The sequence below is a fragment of the Anopheles stephensi genome, chromosome 2, assembly GCF_013141755.1.
Source record: "Anopheles stephensi strain Indian chromosome 2, UCI_ANSTEP_V1.0, whole genome shotgun sequence".
In the NCBI taxonomy this organism is placed as follows: domain Eukaryota; kingdom Metazoa; phylum Arthropoda; class Insecta; order Diptera; family Culicidae; genus Anopheles; species Anopheles stephensi.
In genome coordinates, this window is record NC_050202.1 from 33743163 (window position 1) to 33768663 (window position 25501).

General features: G+C 42.9%; 2 protein-coding genes across 5 annotated transcripts in view; both read right to left on the reverse strand.

Moving 5' to 3' along the window:
• LOC118506276 (histone-lysine N-methyltransferase SETD1B-like) overlaps positions 1-23211 on the reverse strand; it is a 32454-nt gene extending 9243 nt beyond the window's left edge. The window contains exons 1-2 of one of the 4 annotated variants that reach the window (XM_036043190.1): positions 14328-14509; positions 12473-12685 (exon numbers count right to left, since the gene is read on the reverse strand). The gene's annotated coding sequence lies outside the window, so the exon portion shown is untranslated. The other 3 variants (XM_036043191.1, XM_036043192.1, XM_036043193.1) reach the window with 3 other exon arrangements.
• Positions 23212-23341: 130 nt separating this feature from the next.
• LOC118506277 (40S ribosomal protein SA) lies at positions 23342-25103 on the reverse strand. The gene is made up of 3 exons (XM_036043194.1): positions 25018-25103; positions 24361-24608; positions 23342-24105 (listed from the first exon to the last, which is right to left on the reverse strand). Exons 2-3 carry the CDS (start codon positions 24577-24579, stop codon positions 23464-23466), a joined length of 861 nt encoding a protein of 286 aa, XP_035899087.1. The 5' UTR covers positions 24580-24608; positions 25018-25103; the 3' UTR covers positions 23342-23463.
• Between the last annotated feature and the right edge of the window lie 398 nt (positions 25104-25501).

The window sequence follows — 25501 nt, forward strand, 5'->3', positions numbered from 1 at the left end:
TGCAGGCAAAGACTTGCAAAGGCCGAATGCTTGACGGCCTGATAAGTCTTGTTCATTGCAACTTCAAATGTGATCTTCAAATCCTCAAATAAGTTTCTTAGCTCTACGATTCTTAGCAGATTTCCACTTGACGATTTACAAACTCAATTATAGTTTAGAACAACCCTTTTGATGGTTCTTCAAAGTATATTGCTGCTGTTTAACTTTTTTAGGGTTCAATCTGTGTTTTTTTTTATTATAACTCCTTAATATAGCATCGTCCCGTACCCAGGGCTGACTACTTTGCTACGGGTAAAATCAAGCCACAGAAAGCCAGAAATGGTAAGCCGAGACCTATAGAGGTTGAATAGAGTCAAGGAAGAAGAAGAATATGACATGGTTCAGGTAAGGGTCTCGTGACTTAAAGAATTTAAAGTTTAAAGAAATTTAAGTAATTGTTAAATGATTAAATTATTTTTCAAAAAAGGTCGAATTAGAATTTCATATTCGTATTTTTTTATAGCAATTGCTATAAATTAAATGCACTAGCTATAAATTGATATAATAATTAAGCATTAATAATCCATCAAATTTCAACCGAGACACCCTTTGCCATGGGCAAGAGCACCCTATTTTCCTCACTCTCAGAAAGGTGTCGTTTTCATCAAATTACATCCTTACATGTAAATGAGTGGGGAAAGTTACCAGCCTTACCAAACCAAACCATAGCAAAAGTGTGATGGATGTTAATCTCCTTTCACACCCCTTATAAACCACACACACTCGAGTAATGACCCGTTGTATAATCTTCCGCGCAATGAAATTGTCATCAACGTCCTAAATATAACAACCCTTATGCTGCCTGTTACACAACACTTCGCCACAGATACATACACTCTAACCACCAACACCTTCCTGCTTCCTATAATGGGAGTTTTAAGCAATCTAAAAACCCTCATTTCTCCAGCATACTTTCCATCTAGTAGCCAGGTAGATTATTAATAATAACCGATTTTTCAACGCAACGACGACAAAAGCTTACCTACCGAAGGGTCTTAGAAATGGTAATCAATCCAGCTTCATCACGATCCGCCGCTTATAATTACACCACCGGCAATTAACCGTGCCGAAATAATCACATGTTTGGCTGGGCCGCTCTCAGATGCTTCCGCGTTGCCGCGGGTGCATTTTCCGCAGCGCTATTAGCACCGCTTAACCCCAAACTCCCCGAATGTAATTGCAGCGAATCGAGAGGATTATTTTTTTGCTATGGTGAAGTTTCTGTTATACGATCGAATAAGTTGCGGTCGGAATTTACTGGTAGCGTACCCATTTGCACTACTGTCACCAGTTCGGGGAGGCCCCATTACATCAACTCGGGCTCGGTGTTAATTTTCGGCGTTTGACAATACTTTCCTCAAGCTTTCCACACAGAGGCGAGAGCGAAAGCATAGCTAGCCTTTTTTTTCTTCACGTTGCCAAAAAATAAAATCAAATTAAAATAAATCTTAACCGTTTCGCGGTGCATACGCAACTATAAATCACCTTCCAAAGCGCTACACTAATGTCGAAACTTTCTTGTTTGCAATTTTCATCACCCCTGTCTGATCAATCGAATGGCTGGTTCGTGTTGCCTTTTTTTTTGTCATCTAAATCGAACGATTCAGAGAAATCCCACTGCATTCCCGTCACGGTACGACGAACCGTGAGCGCTTAGCTTCGTCGAGCAATCGCGCGCATTTTCATGCTTTCCGATCAACTTCCCCGTGCGACATAAGACGAGAGCGACATTCGAGCGAGATCCACAACGATCGTGACATTGGATCGTGGCGGTGGATCGTCGATACGGGAGGATTGATCTCGTTCGGCGACAAGATCATTCGGCATGGGGTTTGCTGTTTTAGCTTTTACGGGCCATCGGTGTGATTCAGTGGCGATTTTACTGCAAATCGTTTAGCAATTAGTCTGCAAAAAAAAGCGTATCAGCAAGCGTCATGCGTCGTTTAATGCGGATGAAATTGGTCTAGTTTTTTGCGACACGATGCGACAATCTTGTTGGCCGGATGTAAGTGGTGGTTGTGTCATTAATTAATTTATAGCGTATTGTTTTATACAAGACGGGCTATATAAATGTTTCCTCTAGCTGTAACAATGTTCTGCAATTTTAGTCGTATAAAATAAAATAGGTTGTTAAAAGAATAGCGTGATGTAACCGTATAACTTCAATAGATTAAACACCGTTGAAACGGTTGAATTTAATAATAAAAAAAGCATCAAACCTGTCACATCCTTAATTTGGCATTGTGAATTTCAAAATTACATAGCGAATATTAAATCGGTCAACCTAAATGTGATATTGGGCCAGTTCATTTTACTTTATGTTTTGGCTGTAAAATTAACTTCCGACTGTTAGATCCATGAGTTTAATAAAAAAATAGCGCAATGCAATTTTTTTCTTTCTTTTTTTTAATTTCTACAAATGAATATGCAAAATTTCAGAAATTCTTACCTAACTTAAAAATCTCATATTTTCTATAAATAATTTATGGATAAATTAATAAGGATAAATTTATAAGGACTGTAAAAAAATCTAATACACAATACACTGGTAATACATCATTTTAATCAGCAGAAATTTCATAAAAAAAAATAATTTATATACAATCTTAGTACATTTAAAGAACAATCTTTACCCTTCATAAATCTTAACGATTTAATAGTAATAATTCAATCCAAATCCAAAGATCAACTCAAAACTAAAACAAAACTGTCTAAATAACATTTATTATAATCGATTCAATACTCGCTATGTCATTTCGTTATTCGCGATGACGAATTGCAAGTTTACGATAAAAAAGTTGCGGTTCGTGAAAACATTCAGGCGCGTTCCGATGACCGTTGGGCTGTGTAAAGCCTGCGATAATTGCATTCTCAACCACCAATTTGACCTTCACATTAATTAAAGATCTAGCACCGAAAGTGCTAGTGCCACAGTATTTGCGATGTTTTAAAGTGAAAACACACACATACACTTTCGTGCAAAAAACTGAAGCATGCACGCAGATGCACGAGCCTCACAAAACGGGCCGACCGTACGGAGGTAATTGCTGAAAATCGCACTTCAAAGTAAAACCTTCAATCTGCACGCACCGTTTTAATTCTATAGATTATGCGAAGAAAACACCTGCGCACCTGGAAAGCGGCCGTATCATGAATAATAATACACGTTAAAAAATGGCAGACACAAAGACACACAAAAAACGGCAGTCTCAAGATGAAGTCTTATGATTGAGTGATAGCAAAAAAAAAACACACACACACCTAGAGCTCCACCACACCAGGTGTCCACCACACTGAGCCGGTGAAATCTTGCGCTCGAGACGCGGAATCTGCAGATTGTTTCACGAGTTGGCGAGGGAGGTTAGCACTTTCTCTGCCAATCTCTGCGGACACAGCCTCAAGTGGACGCAATCTTCGGCCGAATCGGAGCGAAAAAACGCGTAGCCCACCAACTGGCGTGTTGAAAGGGTGATCTTGTGCCATAAATCATTATGCTAAAACGCACCCTTTTGGTTATTTTTCTTCTGCTTAGATGGGGTTTCTTCCTACAATAGAGATTCGTTGAATAGTTCCTTTCTCCTTATCTTCTAGCGGCTTAGGTATTCGTTCCAGGTCCACAAAAAAGATCGCCCAGAATTTGACACCATTTTTCCCGCTGGAACGAGGAAAGTGATCGAAACAAAAAGTGGGTTTCACTCTTCGCCAGCCAGCAGTTGAATCAATTGAGAAAACAAACCGTTGAGGAAAAACACTCGACACGTATTTTCCAATTGCTCTTGGCGTGGGGTGGCTACTCAGAGACCATCCGATGATCATCACAATGCATCCCACTCGATCGGCAAGGAAAACAACTTAACGACGCATCATTTAACCCGCCGAGGTTTAGACCTAGTTTTGCTGGCTCTCCATCCGCCGCCGCTTTGTTTCCCCATTCACGCAATAACCGCACCCTTCAATATATTCGGTTAAGGTCGCAATGCACGATACGCATCAATAAACGTGCGAATGAAACTGATATCATGTACTGTGGGTCCATGCGGCCTTCTGCACGCATATTGAAACATACACACACACACGCACAGATAATAGCGGTAAACCGGGCATACTCAAACCGCCCTTTTCACCGTGCAGAGGAGGGTCACGTGCCGACAAAGCCCAACACCGCCGAAGAGAAGTCACGAACATCGTACATCGAGCAAAAAAAAATGAAAACAAAATATCAAAACCTTTGGCTTTTCCTTCGAGCACACAACGAGGTCTCACACCTCAGCGAAGGGACGACACACGGTGTATGTTTAATATTTTGGCGCACTTAATGACGGGCACCACATACGGCCACGTACGTTGCGCAACGACTATCCATCGTCGTGGCATGTCCGGTGAACCGGCGGACGACTCAAGGTACGATTTGCGATGCAAATTCCTATCACGTTCCGATCGAACGGACAAAATAACTGGAGCTATTTGTTCTGCTGACCACAACAGCAAAGATGGTAACAATTTTTAACCACGCAATAGATATTCTACACCCGCAACCCGTTAGCTATAATTCATATTAAGTGGCTAAGAATTCCCCAGCACAACTCATCCGTATGTGTGGTGTTATGGTGCGTATTGCGTTAGTGATGTAAACAGTTACCGCCAAAGCTCTGGGAGATGGTTTGAAAACCTAAGGCTTTGGTAAACAACGATATAGTCCATGCAGAACATGTAATTAATAACACAAACAATTTAAATAAAGAATGTAACAAATAACACGGCAGTAATAAGTATATACAGGTATTGAAACTACAAAAACGAAAAAACAAAAGCTTTCAATGCACCATTAAGCGAGAAACCCAAAGTAAGTTATAAGGAATAGCGTCAACATCTCCTGCAGCGCCATTGTCCTTAGTGCCCTCGATACTTTCTAGAATCCACACTTCCAACCTCTCAAAGGTCATCCCATAGTTCCAGTCCATACTTGCTGAAAGCTTCCAAGCTATCAATAGAATCCCGGGGAACGAAACAACAGACTTTCAGAATCAACCATTCACATTACAATAATATCCAAAAACGATCTTTTTTTTTGGGCAAACAACCTGAACCAGAAAATGATTCTAATCTCAGAACCGCTTTCTTTGACTCGTAGAATCCTCAACTGATCCATGGACAGACACTGGCACTTGACGAGTCTAGAGAGTTCTACCGCGAATTCGGATAGAAGATACAAACCTCAAACACTAATAAAATCTCCGAATGTTGTAGATACTTTGGTGTTATCGTTAAAGTTCAACATCGCCTAATCAATTGTCTCGGGTACACCCAATAACGATTTGTTATACATCTTAACCATAATATCGGCTCTATCCTGTCCAAAAAACACTCAAGCACATCGAAAACTCATTCTGTATGTTAAAACTGCTGGCATTCTTATTATTCTTCGTTGACCTTACGATCTCTTACGTCATGCCTGGCATTCAAATTTCAAATTAAAGACTACAACAAAAGACTTCAATGAATCGATAACCAAGGAAACCGAGTTGTGATGGGAAAACTTTGTTTTATGATTAATTCATTGAATCACTTTTTTCTTATCAGCTTTTAGAAAAAATATTATTTATTCTTTGCTTGTGAGAAATTTTAATGGTAAAAGTACAAAAATCCCCTTTTTTATCAACAACAAGTCAACAAATGAGCGGTTTTGCTGTGTGGGAGAATTTTCATTTCTAAATAAAATGCTACATTTCCGTCTCATTATGACGAGCAGCCGTGCTCGCTGTAGCTATAATTGAGTCATCTATATCTAACGCTTCCCCGTTCGGCTGTGCGCTAGGTGTATTGTAATGAGATTACTTGTCTCACACCGTACCGTTCTTACAAGACACAATACTTCTAGCGAAGAAGCCGAAAATGCCCGTTTCAATCTTCCCAGAATTGAGCCAAAATAGAATGATAGTGTCTTTGTTCGTGAGAAAAAATGATTCCTAAACGGTACACCCGAAAAGAACACGACTTGTCCGGCCTTTGTTTTGGGTTTACCGTTTGAAAAGTGACCGTTTCAGTATCAAGCGACGAGCCTTCTACGTCGCGAGAACCTTGAAACACCATTTTCTTTTCTATTCGGTAGCAGCAGACACGCACCTGATGCACACAGTTGACACGTGCGGCAGTGTCGTGTCTACCCGACGAGCCATCGGCACGGGTCGAATGTGTAAGAGGGTTAACTGTTTGTTTTTCAATTGACATTGCGTCAATCGATTCCCAGCGTTGTATCGAGCTGGTAAACACATAATTATAAAACAAAGCACACCGGCTCTACTGGCATGCCCCGTTTTAAGATCTATGGTCGCGTACGGTCGAGAAGGTTACCCAGTTGGTTTTGAGCGGCAAGTGCGGCAAAAACCTTCTTCATGAAACTATCCGGCAAAGGGACCACCTCGAAGCGTTGCATCGCTAGCTGAATCACTATGTCGCGTTGATCTTGGCCTACAAATTTATTGCTCTCTAAGAAGGCAGTGGGAAAGAGAGAACAAAACAGCAAAACCCACTCCAGTATGCTCAATGACACTTGAATTTATTCCAGCACCCAAGACGCGCGCTCAAACCAGCTTGTACATCGTTGAACCCTCCTCATTGCTTAAGAAAAAGATCGACAATTTGTCATGAGGCAATGAGTGTCTTGTGTTTGTTTGCTTGCTTGCTTTATTTTTAAATCTTAAGCCCAGTAGTTTGCCGTCGCACCGTGAAGCACCACAACTCTCGAAGCAGAAGAATCCTCCAGGTGGGAATGGGTAAATTTGCACAACTCATTCACGACAGTCACCAACAGTTGCATCGCTTGTCCGAGCGGAAAAATGGTGAAAACAAAGATTCATTCACGCCACCGAACCTAACCGAACCGCATTAACAAAGCAAACCTTCACCGGTCGGTACCATACAACAATCCAGATGATTCAACTTCTACCGCACGAGTTAAACGATCGTTTTGCGGTAACAAAGTGATAAAGCACCCGTGGTGTGACATTGATCGGAAGCGGGAAAGCGCTTTCGTTTGCTACAAGTGTCGTGTGTTTTTGCGTGTTAGGAAAGCATAACAAACAAAGCAATTTCAAGGTGGTTCATGGTGGTTGAGAAAAAAGCGGTAGCTCACAAAAAAAGGCCACCAGTGCCAGGGTATGTCACGTATATTGGGGTGGATCGGGAAGAAACCCCAACATCAACCATCTGTGTTTTGCATGACATTTTTTTGACGATGATTTATGCTTATTTTAGCAACTTTAAAACACACACACAGCGAACAAACACGCTCAATTGGACACATGTGGGGGGGGTTCATCGCTTGCTCAAAAACCTTTCTACCTTCTTTCCTTTGCTTGTAATGACCTTTTTGGCTGTGAAAAAAAAAACACCCGACAAACAAGCAACGGAAAGCCGATTTCATTTCCGGTCGCAAATGTAGCCCTCCGGACATGGGTTCCCCCAACGCGACTCATCACTTTTCCTGACTTCCGTTTTCTGTTTCTTTTTCTTACCTAGCTGCCACCGCAACCATAGTTGTTATTTTGAACTTTAACTTTCCTCCAGTGACGACTAAAAGCATCTTGAGGGCATCCTGCTTACACCGTGTGCCTCGACATGGTTATGGTCCACGCGCGTGTGAAAATGTATCCAAGTTTAGGTCCGCATCGCAAAAAAACGATCGGCTTTTTCACCGCGGTCAATGGGGTGGCGTAGGTTACGTTGAGGGGCTTATTAGCAAAAGGGCTTGATGAGACCACCACCTTCCGGGCTGGATGGCAAATGGGTTTTGGGTGGTAAATTAATTCCTGCCACAAAATGCTTTTGTCTGTCGCTGTTGGGGGCACAAGCGCAGATTTCATTCACCAAATGATCGTGTGGCAAGTTGGATGCCACTGGAAGCGTTTTATTCTTCTACGTGTGTGAGTTGCCGAGAGAAATAGAAACGACACATGCACATGGTGCATGCATGAAGCTGTGTCACGCAAAGAGAAAAATGCTTAAGAGACGCTTATCACGCGACCGAGCACTTATGAGTGAAGATGGGTGGAAATCCTTTAATAGAAAATCCTTCATTAAATGCTTCAGGCAAGCACGAACGGCAAGAGAAAGGTCCAACAATCGTACATTTTCCCACACCTACCCAAATGAAATGCCTTTCTCAAAAATGTGTACAGTGTCGTGTGGAGTTTGAAGCGAGTAGTAATTCAAAGAGTAAAATTTTATCACGCAATCGCAAAGAGGTAGAGTGAAACTTGTAGCGAAGATCATCAAACGAGCGACAGCGTCTGCTATTCTTATCTAACTGCGAGGTTTAACAGATCTTATCTCAAGTTCTGTGACAGTTAAATGGAAAATTATGCACAATTATTGGCAGATAAACCATAATGAAACACGGTGAACAGAAACAGGAACAGTAAAAGTTCCCAAAATATCCCAAATAAATCATCTAAATTAATAACACAAAACACACAGCCAGCTACCAGCAAGCCAAACCCCAACCCCAACAAATGACTTCACTTGATTCCGCTTCCAGCGGGGCAATAAAAATCTGCAACCAGCGAAAGCCCACAGCAACAACAAAAAAGCTCTTCATAAATTAGATTTAAGGCAGCAATAACAACTTGCCCAGACGCACACCAACAGGATCGTATACCGGATCGGAAGAACGGGACATAAACGATGCTTCTGCCTTTGTTCGCCCAGTTTCCTTTCCCCATTGCGAAAGTGTGAAAATTTCTCACCCGAAAGTCTCAAGACGTCCCATTAAACCGTCAAACTACTTACTTGCTGGCTGACGGGTTGGCAGGCTGGCCGGGAGTGATCTGTATCGCTCGCCGCTGAACGAACGTTTACAGCCCCACAATAAAGTGATTATTCCATTTAAATGGCACCGACCGAGGGTTTTCGTCTGCGATTGGCATGTATTATGTAAACTGCCGGAAGCTAATTATTGCGAATGTGAATTAATTGCTTAGAGGCTTTAGGGAAACAAGGGGATTCCAGGTGGAATTGCTTGCTGATCAGGTATTCTCTCTGTTCACTTCTTGCTGAACTTAAACATGAGCTATCTCGCAAATCTTCCAAAAACCTAAAGTCAATATTATGCAAGACTTTTCGAGGAATATGATAGGAAAACACACTCAACCGTCCTCCATTGCCATTTCTTCCACATCAAAGACTATAGCGTTGTTACGCTAGGTGCAATATAGTTTTACAGCGCTTCTATAATCGGCGACCGGACACAACAAAAACGGCCGACGACACCCCATCCGAACGATGACTCCCCATCCAGTCGAATTAATCAGCACAGCACGTACGTAAAACTGCAAAAAGGCACATCCATAAAGCCGATGCATCCCACAAACCAGCAACAGGAGGGCATAAAAACTTCAAAGATAGCCTACGGTATTACGTGTCGCACAGGAAAAAAGGTCATCATACCCATACGGGTGCATACCCCCATCATTCCCATTAACCATTATCACTTGTTCCGTACGGTTCCGGAGAACGGAAGTGGCAGAAAGTGTTTTTATCGGTAACGGCGCGACTGGTCTGCCTTTCCTTCTGCTGCAACTTGCTGCACCCAATTCACAGCGCGATTATGATTCTCGTGGCCTGTTGGTTGGTGGCGTGCGTGATCACCATTTTCGTAAGCCGGTCCCCAGGCATTGTTAAAGCCGGGCAGACTTTATAGGAAAACGAAAGACTTCAACGCGGCTCAGCATGCGACGAACCCGTGCGCGCAGCGCATGTAACTTTCTGCGATCGAGATCACGCTAAACTACAGAGCTCGGTGGTGATAGATACAGGGTAGCAAAATTTAATTTAACCTTCTCAGCTCAGATCCACATCGAGCGGATCGCGTGTCGTGCATGATTGCGAATTTCGTACGGGATTACGTGTAGTGTGCGATGATTAATTACGCGTATGCGATCGTGTTCTTTTGGTTCTTTGTGATAAAAAGGGTCTACCTCGTCGTACTATAACAGGTTGTGTAGAAGAAGAAGACACGCTTCTGAAACACGCAATCCATCCAACGATGATCTCAAGCGCGATCGTACGCCTTTCAAAAACCCCCATTCGCGATCATCCCACTCCCATCCACGTTGATGGGTTCGATTGGTGAGTGAGGATGATACATCCTAATTATGCAAACGCCCAAACTACCCACAGCTGTCAGCACTAAGCTTATTCACGTTATGTACTTTTTTGTCATCCGCCACGCCAAGGTCACAATCTGTTCGACCTGTGAGGAGGATCTTCTCTTCGGCCGGTAATAGAAGATCGGCGGTAAATTTAAATCAAGCACGTAGGATGTTTGCGATTACGACACCGTCCTTCCGTATCTTTATTTTTGCACCGAGGGAAGCGAGATCTAAAGTCTTACGTAACCCGAGTAGGTACGATCGTCCCAATGGGGCATGGGAAGATTGATGGGGAACCCGCTATCAGCATAAGCGATCTTCGCGTGGATTGAAAAATCAATCTAGCGAGAGAAAGTTGTGCCGGGTACCCGGGTTCGCCCGGTTACGGCTTAGTTGAAGAGAGGTTTATAATTATGATGTAGAAATTTTCAAGTAGTGGCCTACCAGCCATCATTATCCAAGATCGAGCAGAGGGATCTAAGACATGTTGTCTACTTATCAAACTACTCGGCTGTTCCGTTTGGTCACCGGTTCAAATGTTGTGGTGAAGCTAATGGTAAATTAATTGTCTCATTTTAATTCCACTCCCTTCGAACTTCATGGGGACAATAGTCGGCCTTTGTTCCTGAGGGGAAAAGAACCTCCACGTACGCCTTTGGGTACGCATTAGAGGAAACCCCTTCACAAAAAACCGGTGTTTGACGGGATTTATATATACCCTTCCCGAAGGCAAACGGAACCGGTTCCAGTTCCGAAACCGAAACCGTACACCCTGTGTCTCACGCAGTCTCGTATCAATAAAAAACAAAAAAGGCAATGCTCACCCCCGGAAAGAAAGCGCACTTTCCAAGGGAAACACTGTTTGGCCATTTTTACCTGGCCAACCAGCCACAGCAGCTACCAAACCGAGGATGATGTTCTACGGTAGAGCTTGTTTGCATCGTCGGATCCGCTGACACCCAACGAATGAAGCGAATCAGTGAAAGTAACACCCGCGATTGCAGTTCGGTTTCGTCTGTGGTGGCTGCCAGTGGTGAAATGAAAGGAAATTCCGTCCCGATATTGTGTCCAGATGATAGCTGCGATTCTCCCTAGTGCCCTCGCAGCAAACATGGGAAATCTGATAGTGAACAATGAATGGCAGGAAGGCGCCTTTGAGCTGTCCGGCAGGTGTTGGCATAAATTAGGCTTTTCGTCTACTGCTGTGTAAGGGTGATGTGTTGCATTTTTCGACAGAATGATAAACCGTTTTCCCTTCGTCGGTGAAGCCTTTACGGAGAAAGGCCGTCCGACCGACTGGATCGACCGAAAAAAAAAGAAAACACCATGACAATAACCCCATTAGTCTGGACGCCGGACATTGATCCAGTTGAAACAAAAGGCCACTAAATTGGGAGCCGTTGTTTTTTGTTGATGGCCAGAGCAAGGGCTAATGGAGAAACTCGAAAAATTGGTTAGTTCTGCATTGTTGATGTCGTTTACTTTGTCATAGTTTTCTGAACTGTGTGGCTAAATTATTAAAACGAATTTGTTTGACCATGCGTTTGAAGGTGAATCGTCGCATTCGATACAATGAGTTTTAATTTTTGACAATCGGTGTTTTTTTGCTGCTGAGACGGAATTATCCGCGTCAAGATCAACTGCAGACTTCAAGGACATGGAACGTCATAAAAAGGCTTGATCAATTTGTTAGGTGGACGGATTCAATGCAAAACTTATTCATTATAGCAGTTTAAATAAAGTTTTCCTTAGAGCTCTATAATTTACCTACCCTCATCTAATTCCAATTTGAGTCTACGACCTTGCTGTTATTTTTCTTCAGCTTGAGGGCAAAAAGAAGTCATCAAACAATTGACAAGTCAATAGTGCACACAGCAATCAGAGCAGCTCCGATCACGGAAAAGCCTTGTAAAGGCGATGTAAGCTTGGCAACCGAAGCAACCTGTAGTTCAAATATTTATGCTGCTTTTGTCCCCCGGGGCAACCACACTCCATTGACCATACAAAGCACATTAGATCATCACGCAAACATTGATCGTATCACCAACACTACCACCGAATAGTAGCTTAAGTCAAACCACATACCGCACAAGTAAACCGACAAGATTTGTAAGGAAATTGGACACCTTAATGTCGTGGTAGAATTGCATACCTACAACATCAAACAAGTATTGGAAACAAACCCCCCGAAAGTGATGTTCATTCGAGTGTGAAAATTCTACTTGATCTTGTCCACGCTGTCAATGTCAAACGTTTACTTCAGAAGCTTTTGATTAGCTATTTACCTTATGGATGTGGTGGTAGTTTTCGGGTCGCTTTATCCTCCAATTTCTCACAGGCTTATTCACCCATCACATTCTCGATGACGACGATAATGATGACGCTCGGCTACTAAACACTTTCCTCCGTTGACTGATGCTTCTTTAATATGCTCCACCAAATTCATTAACGTCACTTTTGCTCACACAACCCTTTCTTGCGTGTCGGCAGATAACAACCTTATCATCAAATACCCCAAGAAAAACCAAAACACAAAAATACATCAAGAGATCACCCGATGGGCTTGGGGCTAATTAATACCACAATCGATCGGATTCACCAGCGAGCACCACATTCACTTTTCCAACGCCCAGACCACACGCGCATCCACGATCGTACACACACGCACACACGCATTAAGGGTGATTGTTACGCCGTTCCATCTTCACCAAGCAACCACATCACACGATACGCCTTTAAATGCTATCTTTCACGAAAATGATAATGCCTTCACGTACAGAGCCTCCTCGCCACAGAGTTCGGTTGATTGTTTAGTGCTTTAATCGTACGCATTCTGTGTCGCAAATGGCGCAACGGCTCATATTCATAACCAACGAAAAAAAAACACCCTGGCTCAAAACTTCGACCCGCTATCAACAGAAAAATGTGTTGTGTTTTGGCTGTGCTCACCCACTTGTGATAGATACTCACCCAATACACAAAACATCCAAAATCGCGCCCAGCACACCACGGCAAACGGGGCGCACCGAAAGAAAATTGATCGACCACTGCGTGAACGCAAACAATAACGCAATGCGCAAGATGAGTGGGCGGAAAATGCGAACAGACCGCTGGCTGGAAAATGCGAGCAGCCGGTCGCAACCGAATCGCCGGCCGCCGGCCATCGACACTCGGGGAAAAGAGGTGCAGGCTTCACAGACCATTTTTTTTCTCCCTGCCTGCCTCATCATCATCACCTTCATCATCAGCACCCCCCGAAAAAGGCTACATAGAGGCTACGCTTTTCGTGCTGGATCGTCAGTGTGTGTGTGTATGTGCGGCTCCACATGTGCCATTTTTCACGGGTGTAAAACGAATTTTCTGGCCCCCGCATACACACACAATGGCGACCGGTCACGGTTTGAAGTGAACGGTTATTTTTTCCTTCTTTCGTGTTTTCTATACATTGTTGTTCAATCAAACCGAACCACCTTTAACCGCGCACAACCCAACTCCCCTACCCTCTCACTCCCCTTATAACTCCCCGTCCGAGAAGAGTTACAATTCTGTTTTACTTGTTTGCCACGGTAAAGAAAAAATCCTCGTGGTGTTTTACCTGTTGGTTTGTCCGGGCCTTCTGTCAGGGCGGTTAAATGGTAACAGGAGTATCAGAAGAAAAAAAAGTAAATAAAGGCATGCTTCACGCTCTGTTACATTGCCTCAGTCGCATCCTCGAGCCGAAACACCGAAAAACGCCGAACGAACTCGGTGGTGCTTGCTGGTGAACGATGAAACTGGTTAAAAATACAGTCCCAAAATTCGAATGAAAAACCGTGCTTCACCGTCCATTGACGGTCGTTGACGTTGGACATTCGTTTGATTTTTAAGGTTATACTGCACACAATCGTTTTCTTTATCGCTAATTTTTCTGTAAATTAAATTACACTCAAAACACAAATTTAAGCGTCTGTTCAATTGCTTCTACACCAAGTTCACCTCCTTCACTGTACCGTTTTGATCTGCTTCTTCTTCTACACGTCTTTTCCCGTAAGTTCCCTAACTCTGCTGGCACTATCCCAAATTTCCACCAACGCGATCAAACACCGGCCACACTGAACAGCACAGCAAAGCTAGCTTACAAACCAAACACACCGTTAGTACCTTCGATTCACTCTCCACCAGCACTCGACTGGCAGTGTTTTCGTTGCGACCGATGTGAAAACGCACGTGTGTCTGCACGCGTTCAAATCTAGTGACAAACAGACAGAACGGTTTGCTGGCTTCGCACGGTGAAGTGGTTCACCGCCTGGTGAGGCCGATCGACCAGCCGAACACGCGACTAGGTGCAGGCATGAAAACGTCGACGCTGTTGAGTCTGCAAAACACGGAGAGAGGGAAGTAAAGCAACGTACTCGGTAGACACTAGTCGTACCGAATGGGCTCGTGCCACGGCGAATCTGTTTTGTTTGATGGAAGGGAGCATTCATTTGGCGTGAACTAAGAGCTGGCAATGCAGGAACTTTAACGTTTGTTTAAATTTAACGTTTAAATAAATTTTAAATCGCAAAACTTTTATTGTTGAAGACCCCAGGTAACAAAATCATCATCATTTCTCGCTTTGGCAGATTTACTTGTTACTGTTAGATAGAGCGGGAAAGCATTACGATTTCGTTATCTGGGGAGTGAATGCTTCATAACAAAATTAAAAGTATGAACACAATTCACGCCTTACGGCCACTACAGCTGAAAAACTTTTTTCATAGTTTAATTGCCGAAAAATGTTTTTCAGGAAATGTAGATGATCTACGAAAATGGTATGAAAATGAATGATATTTTTACAAATCAAAATGTAAACAGCCCTTTTGCGATGAGTTTTTTAGAGTAGGAATACAAGAAAGATCACAACATTGTGAGTGCTGCGACTATCATATTAAGTAAGTGAGAAAGAGATAACCTTCCACAAGATCTATAGATTGTCTTATCTAGTCTGTGAAAATTTATCAAAACTGCCACTACCCTTGGAACCTATGGAATTAGAGTACCACTTTAGTGTTGTTGAGACAATGTTTTGAGCTGGCTTAGAAATCTTATCCAAGAATTAACTTAAAGATTAGGCTAAAATATGAAAAAAATGTTGTAATAATAAATTATAATAATAATAGATAATAAATAATATATTTTTTTAATTTTTTTTATTATGACGGCTAGAAGCCGTAATTAATAAATAATAAATGATAATATTAAAAGTCTGAAAACGATACCCTTTCGAGTAACTCCGTAGCGAAAAGTGAGTGCCCGTCAGTGAAGGATCTTTATTATCCAAAAATAGACTTATATATTTTAAATATCCTAGTGGTAAATTCGTGCCTCTCGCTACATTGGCTGGGTAAAGAGGTGAGACTGATCGTCATTATCATGATCCGTTTATAAAAAAATTTAGTAAAACACTTTGGGATATTGGTAAATACGGGATTGACAATTAAAGTTTTCCTACTAAATATCGAAATTGGCTATAATACCATGATCTTTAAAGAACAGCACGGTCTTTGAGGGGTTTAACAAGCACGGTACAATTAGTGTGCACGCTGGACCCAGCTTTCCACCCGACTGAATGAACTACCGACAAATGAACACTCGTTGACCCGAACAGTAATCGCGCTACTCCCACCGACACGAGAACATTCGAACGGCGGCGACTTCGGGTGGTAAAGGTACTTTCTTTTGGCTGCAAACCATAGTTTAGTCTGTACAGCATCCACAAACCACGATCAAACCACGAACGATGAGAATCAAAACAAATCGTAAACAATTAGCAGATATACTGAAGCTGAGGTTCGGTAGTTGGATTGTCGCTGGTGGACAAAAAAAAAGTATAGCTTTGCCTAATTGTGACGGAATGGATCGCTTTTTCTTTAAAGTTGTAACTTACATGAAATAACAGAAAAAAGTTGGAGCTTTTACTTTGTTTAATGACTATTTTATTATTAATGCCGTTCACTCCAGTGACTTAAGCGACTTTAAAGCCACATTTTCAATAAATATATAGCAAGCATTATAGCGTGCCATTTTATATTCCTCGATTTATACAATAAATATGGAGCAACAGCTTAAATTTGCTTTGCAAACATTATTAGCCCAAACAGTTTTTTGTTTGTAAGCAACCCGTATCACTAATAAGGTTCTATGGGTTTTTGGCAGCCAAATCGGAAGCAGCCTTTCAAAAGACACCATCATTAGCACCTGTTTTTTTTAAGTAATTCGAACATTCTAGAATGAATGAATGATGCACACATAAACATAAATTTCCACCCAAAAACAACAGCTTTCCACTTGATTCTTTACGCTGCCCAAAATCACCCAAGAGCCACCGGGCTTTCTGTCGGCCGTAAATCTTCGTCCATTATTCAAAGGCCCACGACGACGCGCACCATGCTCGCGACGCGTCAATTGGTGCTCTCGATAAATTCATTCATTCCGTAACAGAAAAAAAAAGTCCGGCCTTTCCAGGGGTGCCCCCAGAGATCGTTGCCGGTCCGGGAGTTTTCGCTCGGCAACCGTTACATTATTGAAAATATTCAAAAAGTGAAATAAAAATGCGCCCGGTGCGCAATAAAAACCACTCATGTAGCTCACGCCTGGTTTTAGCCGTGTGTAATCTGTGCAAACGCTGGCGAGAGACACACTCGGAACACGATGGTTTAGGCTTATCGGGTGCGGTATTAGAAAAGCGGACACAACGCAACGGCGCCCACAATTTCATCTACACTTATGCTCACCGGGCGTCTCGCAGCGAGCAAATTTATGCTACCGAAGGTAAAGGCTTTCGCTTGCTTTCTTTTAACGTTTTCCACAACCGCGTAGAGTAGCGCTTTTCCGAGCGTTTCTTCCATTGGTGCTGATCAGAGAGGGCGGGGGACTACGCCAAAGGGCTCCGGAAATGGAGGTCAACAAAAAACAAACGTCCACCAAAAAAGGAAGTCACTGTACGCATAATTCGGTAGCTGTCCGTTCCGTTGAGGTGTAAGTGTGTTATACACAGAGTAATGCTGGTTTTGAGAAAGACGTAACGTGCCTTTTGAACTCACGCACTTGAATATTCAACGTACGCGATTAAACATAATGATAACAGTGAAATGGGATTCCCAAAAAAAAGCAAAAAAAAAAACGTTTAAACCGCTCAGCAAGACCTCATCAATCTTCTAATGCCCTAACATCTCACCGACGGACGCGAAGTCGGGGCGAGATGAGCTCGAAAATGTTTAAAAGGTTCATTAAAAAGCTATCAAGGTGCAGTGCAGCAAGCATAAACGCTCATAATCACATCATCAGCATCCGAGGGGGGCAGCCTTCCGAGCTGCCCCAAAAGCCGATCTTATCCAATTGTGACGCACCGTGTCTCATAACAGTCCTCTGTCAAAAACGCACGGTCAAAAGGGAACGGTGATGACGGTTGGTTGTGCAATCGTAATCCTTCATGCATTCATGTGCTATCAAATTTCAATACACTTATTACAGGTGTGGACGAGACATGTGAACCGCGCACCACATGCCACCGTCCGTCCTTGACTGGCTAGAGGTTAGCGAGGTCTGGGCGATAAAGCACCGGCGACGAGGATGCGTTGAATAATCAATTCATATGCCAAGCTTAGAGCCGTGCGTGGTCGAGTGGTTTTTGATAAGCATTTGATGATAAAAGAAATAAAATTTAAAATAATTCGTACCGACAACAACAAGCCACTGCAGAAAGGGTGAGGTTCATCGCTTTGCCGGCTGTTGAAGTCTTTCCCTTTTTGACTCGGCCGAGTGACAACTGTTTGACGTAAATTCGTTTTTCTTTTTTTCTTTTTTGTTTAAATCGCCCGCTATACTTTGCGATTAACGTTGCTGGCACTTTTAATTACCAATCGCAAAACAAAATCAGCATTCGCTTCCGCATTCTAGCCCCGCAACGGAGCTGCGCAATGGTGCGTGCGTATTAATTTTTGGCTTGCAAGACTAAGAACGCTTAACGTGGAAGATAATTCGAACATTCGAATTTAAAGTTTTGTTTTCGCAAAAACTTTGCGACTTACAAAACAACAACAACAACAACGGCTTGCTATAAAGTTTATAATATAAACGGAACATACACAAGCCGGGCAAATTTAGTCTTCGTAAACAGTGCGTAACAGAGCAGCGAGCATTTAATAAACCACCACAGGAGCCGACTCTTTTCGGCACCAGCACTCTGCAGCACTTTTCGAGGTCACAACCGATCCCAAAATTTCTTCCATCGACAATTTTGAATCGATTAAAAGCCGATTGGTTCGATTCGACCGACCGGTGGGGTCATCGAACCAAACCATCGTCGAAAGGCGGCCCGTGAGAAATCTAAAGCCACCGGACAAACTACTGTATTCGAAATTGTTGGTAATAATATAACTTCAATCGGTCTTTTTCTCTACTGAAAGGTCGCGGGCGGTTTCGGTTTTTATGGGGCACATGTCGATAAAATTCATTCATCGTGCAGTACTGCGTCAAGCGGCCTACACTTTATCGATGTTTTCAGGGCGCCAACGACTTCACACAGACGCTAGAAAACCTTCCACGGGCCAATGCTGTGTTGGGTGCGTGTATATTTGAATTTTCATTTGAGGTCACTAATTTGTTGCAATCGGAACATTTAATATGACCTTGCAAAGTAAAAATGGCAGCTATACCACGCCCCTGGAAACCTAAGCCTCAGACCGGCGGAACGACATTATTAGGACATTGGGACCAGCAAGGCACATTCGTCACTGGCTGTGGTCTTTGGGTTGCTGCCGAAGGGTCTGGCGTAAATGCTTCTGCCCTAGGATATGCTCCTTTAAAAAAAAAACCCAATCTCAAAATTTAAAGCAATTCAAACTTTAGACAATTTATTCGTTCACCGGCCACGATTTGATGTGCCTTAGCCTTGTGTCCTTGAGCGAAATTAGACTCGTAAAATTTACGAACGTATGTCATCCATCTAACATGAAACGACTCAATTAAGGGAGACAACAGCAAAACGATCGGTTGCTTTAATACGAAAATTTGTCAGTTGTTTTGAGCCTTTCTGCCCGCAGGCATGCCAGACAGAAAGACTATTCTCCAAACCTCTACGTGGGGGCAACATTCGCCAAACAACCGGACATGAGCGTAATTAACGATGCCCGGGTACGACTATAATTACTCGCAAAAGCAAAATCCAATTTACACTGTCACGAAAAAGGGTGCTCTTTCTCTTACTACACACCTATCCGGCGCGTCCGGTACTCGGAACTAAGTTAAAATTTAACAACAGTAGAAAAAAGGTAAAACAACCCATTCACACTACATCTGCTCACCCTGGTTCGTCCTCTAGATGGGTGTTCGCTAATAGTGGGTCCATTGCGCCCGTCAACAAAGGACCGATCGTCGATCAACCACGTCCAAAAACCGGGGCAGCAACCACGTGCAGCGAAAACTTCACCGCCCATTTAACACCCATTTTAGTGGTGTTACTCTCGCAGCACCTCCACCTCCCACCTGAAAGGGATAATGAGCTTGTATTTTGGGCAGACGTACGGGGAAAATCAATAACCTCATCCCTCAAGCAGCTGATCGAGACACCGTTTTGGAGCAAAAGATAAAAAAAAATTAGCCCGCAATGTATAGCAAAACTTTCCACCAGGAAGTTACCGCGACCACATTAGCCATGCTCGATCGACGTGTTAATTACCGTCGGGGTGGAAGTGTTTGGAAATAGCTTTCTGGTTTTTGCAGGTTGGATAAAAAGTGTTCTGTGCGTCATGAGTTAAGACTGAGTGGATTAGTCCTCGGGATTTATGATCATTTACCATCACTGTTGAAATAAATATGTACCATAAAGAATATTGACTATTAGTAAGCAGAATAATAATTTAATTAAATTAATTTGAACGATCGTTTGAGGGTTGGTTAGTTCATAGAAATGAATAATCAAAGAAGACAAAAAAAAAACAAATTTAATAAAACAAACAAAAAAACATCTACAGCAACAGACAAAAAAAAAGATCACCTAATATTTAGAAAAAGTGTTTTTTTTTGTGAAATTTCAATGTGAATCAATCAGGAAATCAATTCCGAGTACATTTTTGTCAGTAGTTTGAAAGTCGGATATAAAAATAATATTATTATAGAAGTCTCCGTTACTGTACATTAGCAAAATAAAAGTTACATTAAGTGACATTTACGTTAATGCACTTATCCAAATTTAACTTCAGTAGCAAATTATTAAATCACACTAAAAAAGGATTTGCATATTTTAAATGTAGCTTGTACGTTAAGATAACAAAAATACTTTAATAGTACTCCAAACTAAATATTGATTGAGTTATAAATCTAATATCATCAGCAAGAAATTAAATAATAATACTACATTTTGATCGTAAAAATCTTTTTTTTTTGTTCTTATTTTTTGACTGGCTCATTTAAAAAAAGTATAATGAAAACAATTTGAAAATAAATCATGCCCTATAACGATTTTCATATAATTAAGCCTTAAATAATCAACAACGAAATATTTGACAATGAGTGCGAAATTACCGAAAATTTAGAATTTTGGCTGTATTACTGTTAACTGTGGAGTGCAAGTAAACTCCTGCATGTATGCAAAGAGAGTGTCCTGCTGGTTAGACTGGGAAGTAGTTTTTTTTAAATATATTTACAAAGGCTTTGGGTCTCTGAGACCTGATTTACCTCCTTAGACTGGGAAGTAGGATATTCAGGCCCTCAAAGGACAGGTCATTCAAAGAAGATTCTATTTTTAACCTCCAATGTACACTGGTACATTGCAGGTTGCATGGCGTGTCAGCAATCCAGGTGTCTGCCACCATCAAAAGGAACCTTGAACACGTTAACCTCCATGTCAACCATTGTCGATTTTTCCTAAATATTCTGTAAAAACCAGCCCAAGTAATAGGAGTTGAAATTAAGAACCATGAGGCGTGAACGTAAAGGCAAACAAGATTGACTGGGATCGAACGTGTTAATGAAGGAAGGGTGAGATTGCATCGCTAAAAAAAAAAATGGTGAAGTGTTGCGACTAACCATTGTCACCAATATTTTCCTTTGAGAGGTCAATCATTGATTGCTTGTGAATCATTTCCTAGATCTCATTGATGGCGTGTCTCTGGCATGAACCTGGAATTAAACCCAAGGGAAAGACTACCAAAATTGAACAGAAACTCTTGGAGATTCTAAAGGAGCGACTGCTAGGAGCCTCGTCGGTTAGGGAGGCCTCGACGACAAAGGAAATCCTGTTGGTCTTACTCACAAACGAGTCACAAACAGGGGGACCCCAACTGCCATTCCGCTCGGGCCTCCAAAGACCTTGATCCGACACTGTTCGAGAGACAGTTATGAATAATCAATATGGATAATTTGGCATCATCAAGCAGAAGAGTTACCGCTTGTTGACGGTCTTACGCAAAAAGTGTACAACAAATAGTGACTTTCTGGAGATATCTTGCGACATGGTGGATTTGTTTTGACCCAGTTTCGCTATTCAACAAAAAACACAATTTTGTCTAAGCAGCATTTGCTCCAGAAATTGCTGGATATCAGAATCTCTGAACTAACACATATTTGGGAAGTGTTTCCTAAAGCTCTCAAAAGTCTTATCGGTGACTATGGTAGTTAAACTGAGTCACATGGTAAATTGGGATCTTAACATTTCCGAGGAACCCACGCCGTTAGCGCCTCGACCACAGGACCGTTCTGTTTGAGATGGACATTCTAGCTTCTGACGTGTGAGAAGTATGAACAGTAAACGAGTAGTGGTGGAAAGCGATTTAAGACACAAAATTGACGATGGATAAGATGGACGAATTTGTGTTGGGGACAGAATGTGAACTATAATTACTCATCAACGTAGAATATGTTTCATGTGATCCTCCACTCCAAGCTTACCTGCAGATGCAGCACACTTCTTAGTACTGCTTTTTCTTTAGCCTCTTTTTCCACATCTGTGCCAAAGATTTCACTAATCGCTGCAGATAGTTGGCACAAAGATAGTTCGGTGTTGCTTCAGGCTCTACGAAACCGAAACCCTTTTTCACGCCTACCATATTGGAGAAAAAACACACACATTATTAAATGGCTGCACAATTCACAACACAAACGGACGGAAAAATGGATTGCAAACATCACACCGCTTAAAAAAAAAAAAAATTTACAAAACACATCCTTCCGCACCACCACTTCTTCTATCACCTTGCCCGGTTGCTTCCACTTTGAACACTTTCTTCGGCCGTATCGGGCAAAACGCTGGCAACGTCCGATTCAGTCTAGCCGTGTAACTTCTTGGCACCGCGATTGGCATCTTCTAGGCTTTTGGCGCTCCCGTTGCTACGCAATACCGCATCCAACGTGCACTAACTTCTATTCAAACTTGTTCGCACAGCACACTGAATCTGTCCGTTATGGCACAACAAACCATAGTTGTTGTCGCAATGTAGCGAAGCTAATGAGCCGCCACAGCTGCCGAGAACCGTTGCTAGGTAACTGGCAACACTACGGCGAGAACGGAGCCCGTCTACTATGTTAGCATTCTAAATACGGCTGCACACAAACGAGCAGGACAGCACCCGGCATCAAATGTTGCCCCCGTCGCGGAAGCATAGCGGTTTTAGTTTTTAATAGACGGATTTGTGGTGTGCGCGCCTTCCTGTGAAGAAGAGAATCGACTCACAAAAAAAAAAAAGCATTTGCCATTCAGTTACGCATCGGTGGACACCGCCGTAAGAATTGGCGATTTGTTTCTTTTTTAGCAAACACCGTGTTTTGAATTATGACGTTCGATGCGATGAAACGGCTTAATACGGATTGGGGAGCAATAAAATTCATCGCTAGCATCCTGTAAACTTATGGCACCTTATACGCTATGATCTAGGCCAAAAGCATCGCACGTTCGGCAGTGCAACAATTAAATTTAAGTTTAATTTCCTTACGACGCGCGCACACATTCGTTCGCATCGTCCATCGACAAGGTGCGAAATGCGTTTTCTAGAATGCAATAAAAATGAGATGCGGAACAACATTATCCGTCTATTCGCTATTCCTTACGTGGAGTTGTGCCTGCCTGACCATTTAAACGTGTCACGTCGTCACGCTTAAAAGATAGGATTTTCGGACGATGAGGATAAATGCAGATGTTTCATATTTTCATAGGAAGTATGAAAACGTGACGACTTACACTGTTTATTTCACTCTTCCGATTCAGCGTCGAACGATGCCATACAATCCACGCTCCGACTGCATTACATTTTCGACGGCCTTAGAATCCGGCACCACCCCACGATACGGCACCGGCAGCGGCAGGCGCGGTATCATCCTCGTTCCAGTCATCGGTCTGGCCTCCAGCCGCCAACGGCTTCATTGCCTGTGGCATCACGAGAGCGGCCTGCTGCACATCATCGCCCCAGTTGGCAGTTTCCTCAGCGACGACGACCTCATCCGGCAGCTCCTTGACGACCGGTGCGGCAGCCTCGATGGCGGCCTGCTCCTTCTCCGCCTCTTCCGGATCGCGGAAGAAGAACAGATCGGGCATGACATCCCAGCGGTCGTGCGTGATCTTGCCACGCAGACGCAGCACCTCACGGGCCAGCAGCCACCACATCAGACCGATCGAGTGCGTCGACTTGGTATTGCACGGGATGGCAATATCGACGAACTTCACCGGCGAGTCGGTGTTGCAGAACGCAATGACCGGAATGTTGACGTACGAAGCTTCCGTCACGGGCTGGTGATCGGTCAGCGGATCGGTGACAATCAGCAGACGCGGCTCACGGAAGGCGGTCTGGACCTGGTTAGTGAAGGCACCGGGCGTGAAGCGTCCGGCAATCGGGGTTGCCTCGGTGTAGTGAGCGTACTTCAGCACGGCACGCTGACCGTACGGACGGGACGAGATGGCGTAGACCTAGCGCGCAAAGGAGGACAAACAAAAGCTTTAGTGTTCAAATTCTAATCAATGCAATAAAATGTGTGTGCCTATCGTGTACAACCGGTACGGGGCATGATAACGTTGCCCAGCACCGGCTGAACTATAAGCAAGCTAGGTACACATTTCTTTTGATCTACTGGAATTACTTGGCCAAGAAATCTTTACAGACTTTATCCCGGCTATGATGTTCCAGATAGCGGACGTACAGCCCTAGTGCGCGTTAATGCTTACCTCTCCCGGGTACTCGATGCTAGCGATGCAACGGGCGGCCAGCAGCAGCTTCTCGTAGGTGCGGCCCAGATTGATGATGTGCACACCGTCCGTACGGCGCTTGTACACGTACTGCTCCATCTGGAAGTTCACCGAGGTGCTTCCGATGTGAGTCGTCGCGACCAACATCTTGGTGACATCGTCCTCCTTCAGGGACAGAATATCTAGATTTCCCGACATCGTTCCGTTAATTAAGAGCAACGGTTAACCTGCAATCGAGCAACAGAGTGTGATGGGTCAGTAAGTGAGGTTATGTCGCAACACATTTTAACCGGGATAAAAGACGAGCACAATTTACTTTCTCCGCTAGAATTGAAATACGACACGCATGCAAGAATTGTTCTAGATAGGAAAGTGCCTTAAAATGTATCTAGAATTCACTTCAATTTACTTCCGTAATGTGAGAGGAACATGTAAACACGAAGCCTGCCAGCTGGTGCACTCTGGCACGTGGACTCAAAAGACACGATTAAATTGCTCATTTACCCAGTTTAAACGTAAATACATTGCCAACGAGCAGTAAAGATCGACAAGCTATGCATTTATCAATCATTTCCAACGAAATACAGCGAAAAACACCGGTATTTGTATCAAAAATAAGGAGCTACAAAAACTTACGTAGTGAATGCCACAGGGATTTAATTGAAAGAGAATCTTTCGAGCAGTTGTGCGTGGTACAAAACTAGCCGTTCGAGCAGCTTTGACAAACAATGTGCTCGAAAGGTTCTGACGTTCGTTTGCCAAGGTGAATAGAAGAGTTACAGTCGAGTCCGTGAGGTGCATTTGAATAAATAATTATTTTATCAATGATTTACTACTTTTTATTAACGTTTACCGCTGAAAATGTGTGCAGCAAACAGGAACCAATTTCAAAAGAAAACTTCGATTTTAATATAAACATTCAAAAGGCCTTTACGCGATTTATTTAGCAACCTTGCGCATGTAGAAAAAAATGATAAATTTTAAATTCAACTATAGAAGAGTTACCGATCGCAAATCATTTAACACATACCGCATATTTCCCTTACGTACTTAATTCGATCTTGTGGTTAGGGTTGTCCATTTTTAATCCTTGAGCACAATCGCCATCTAGTCCAATGCC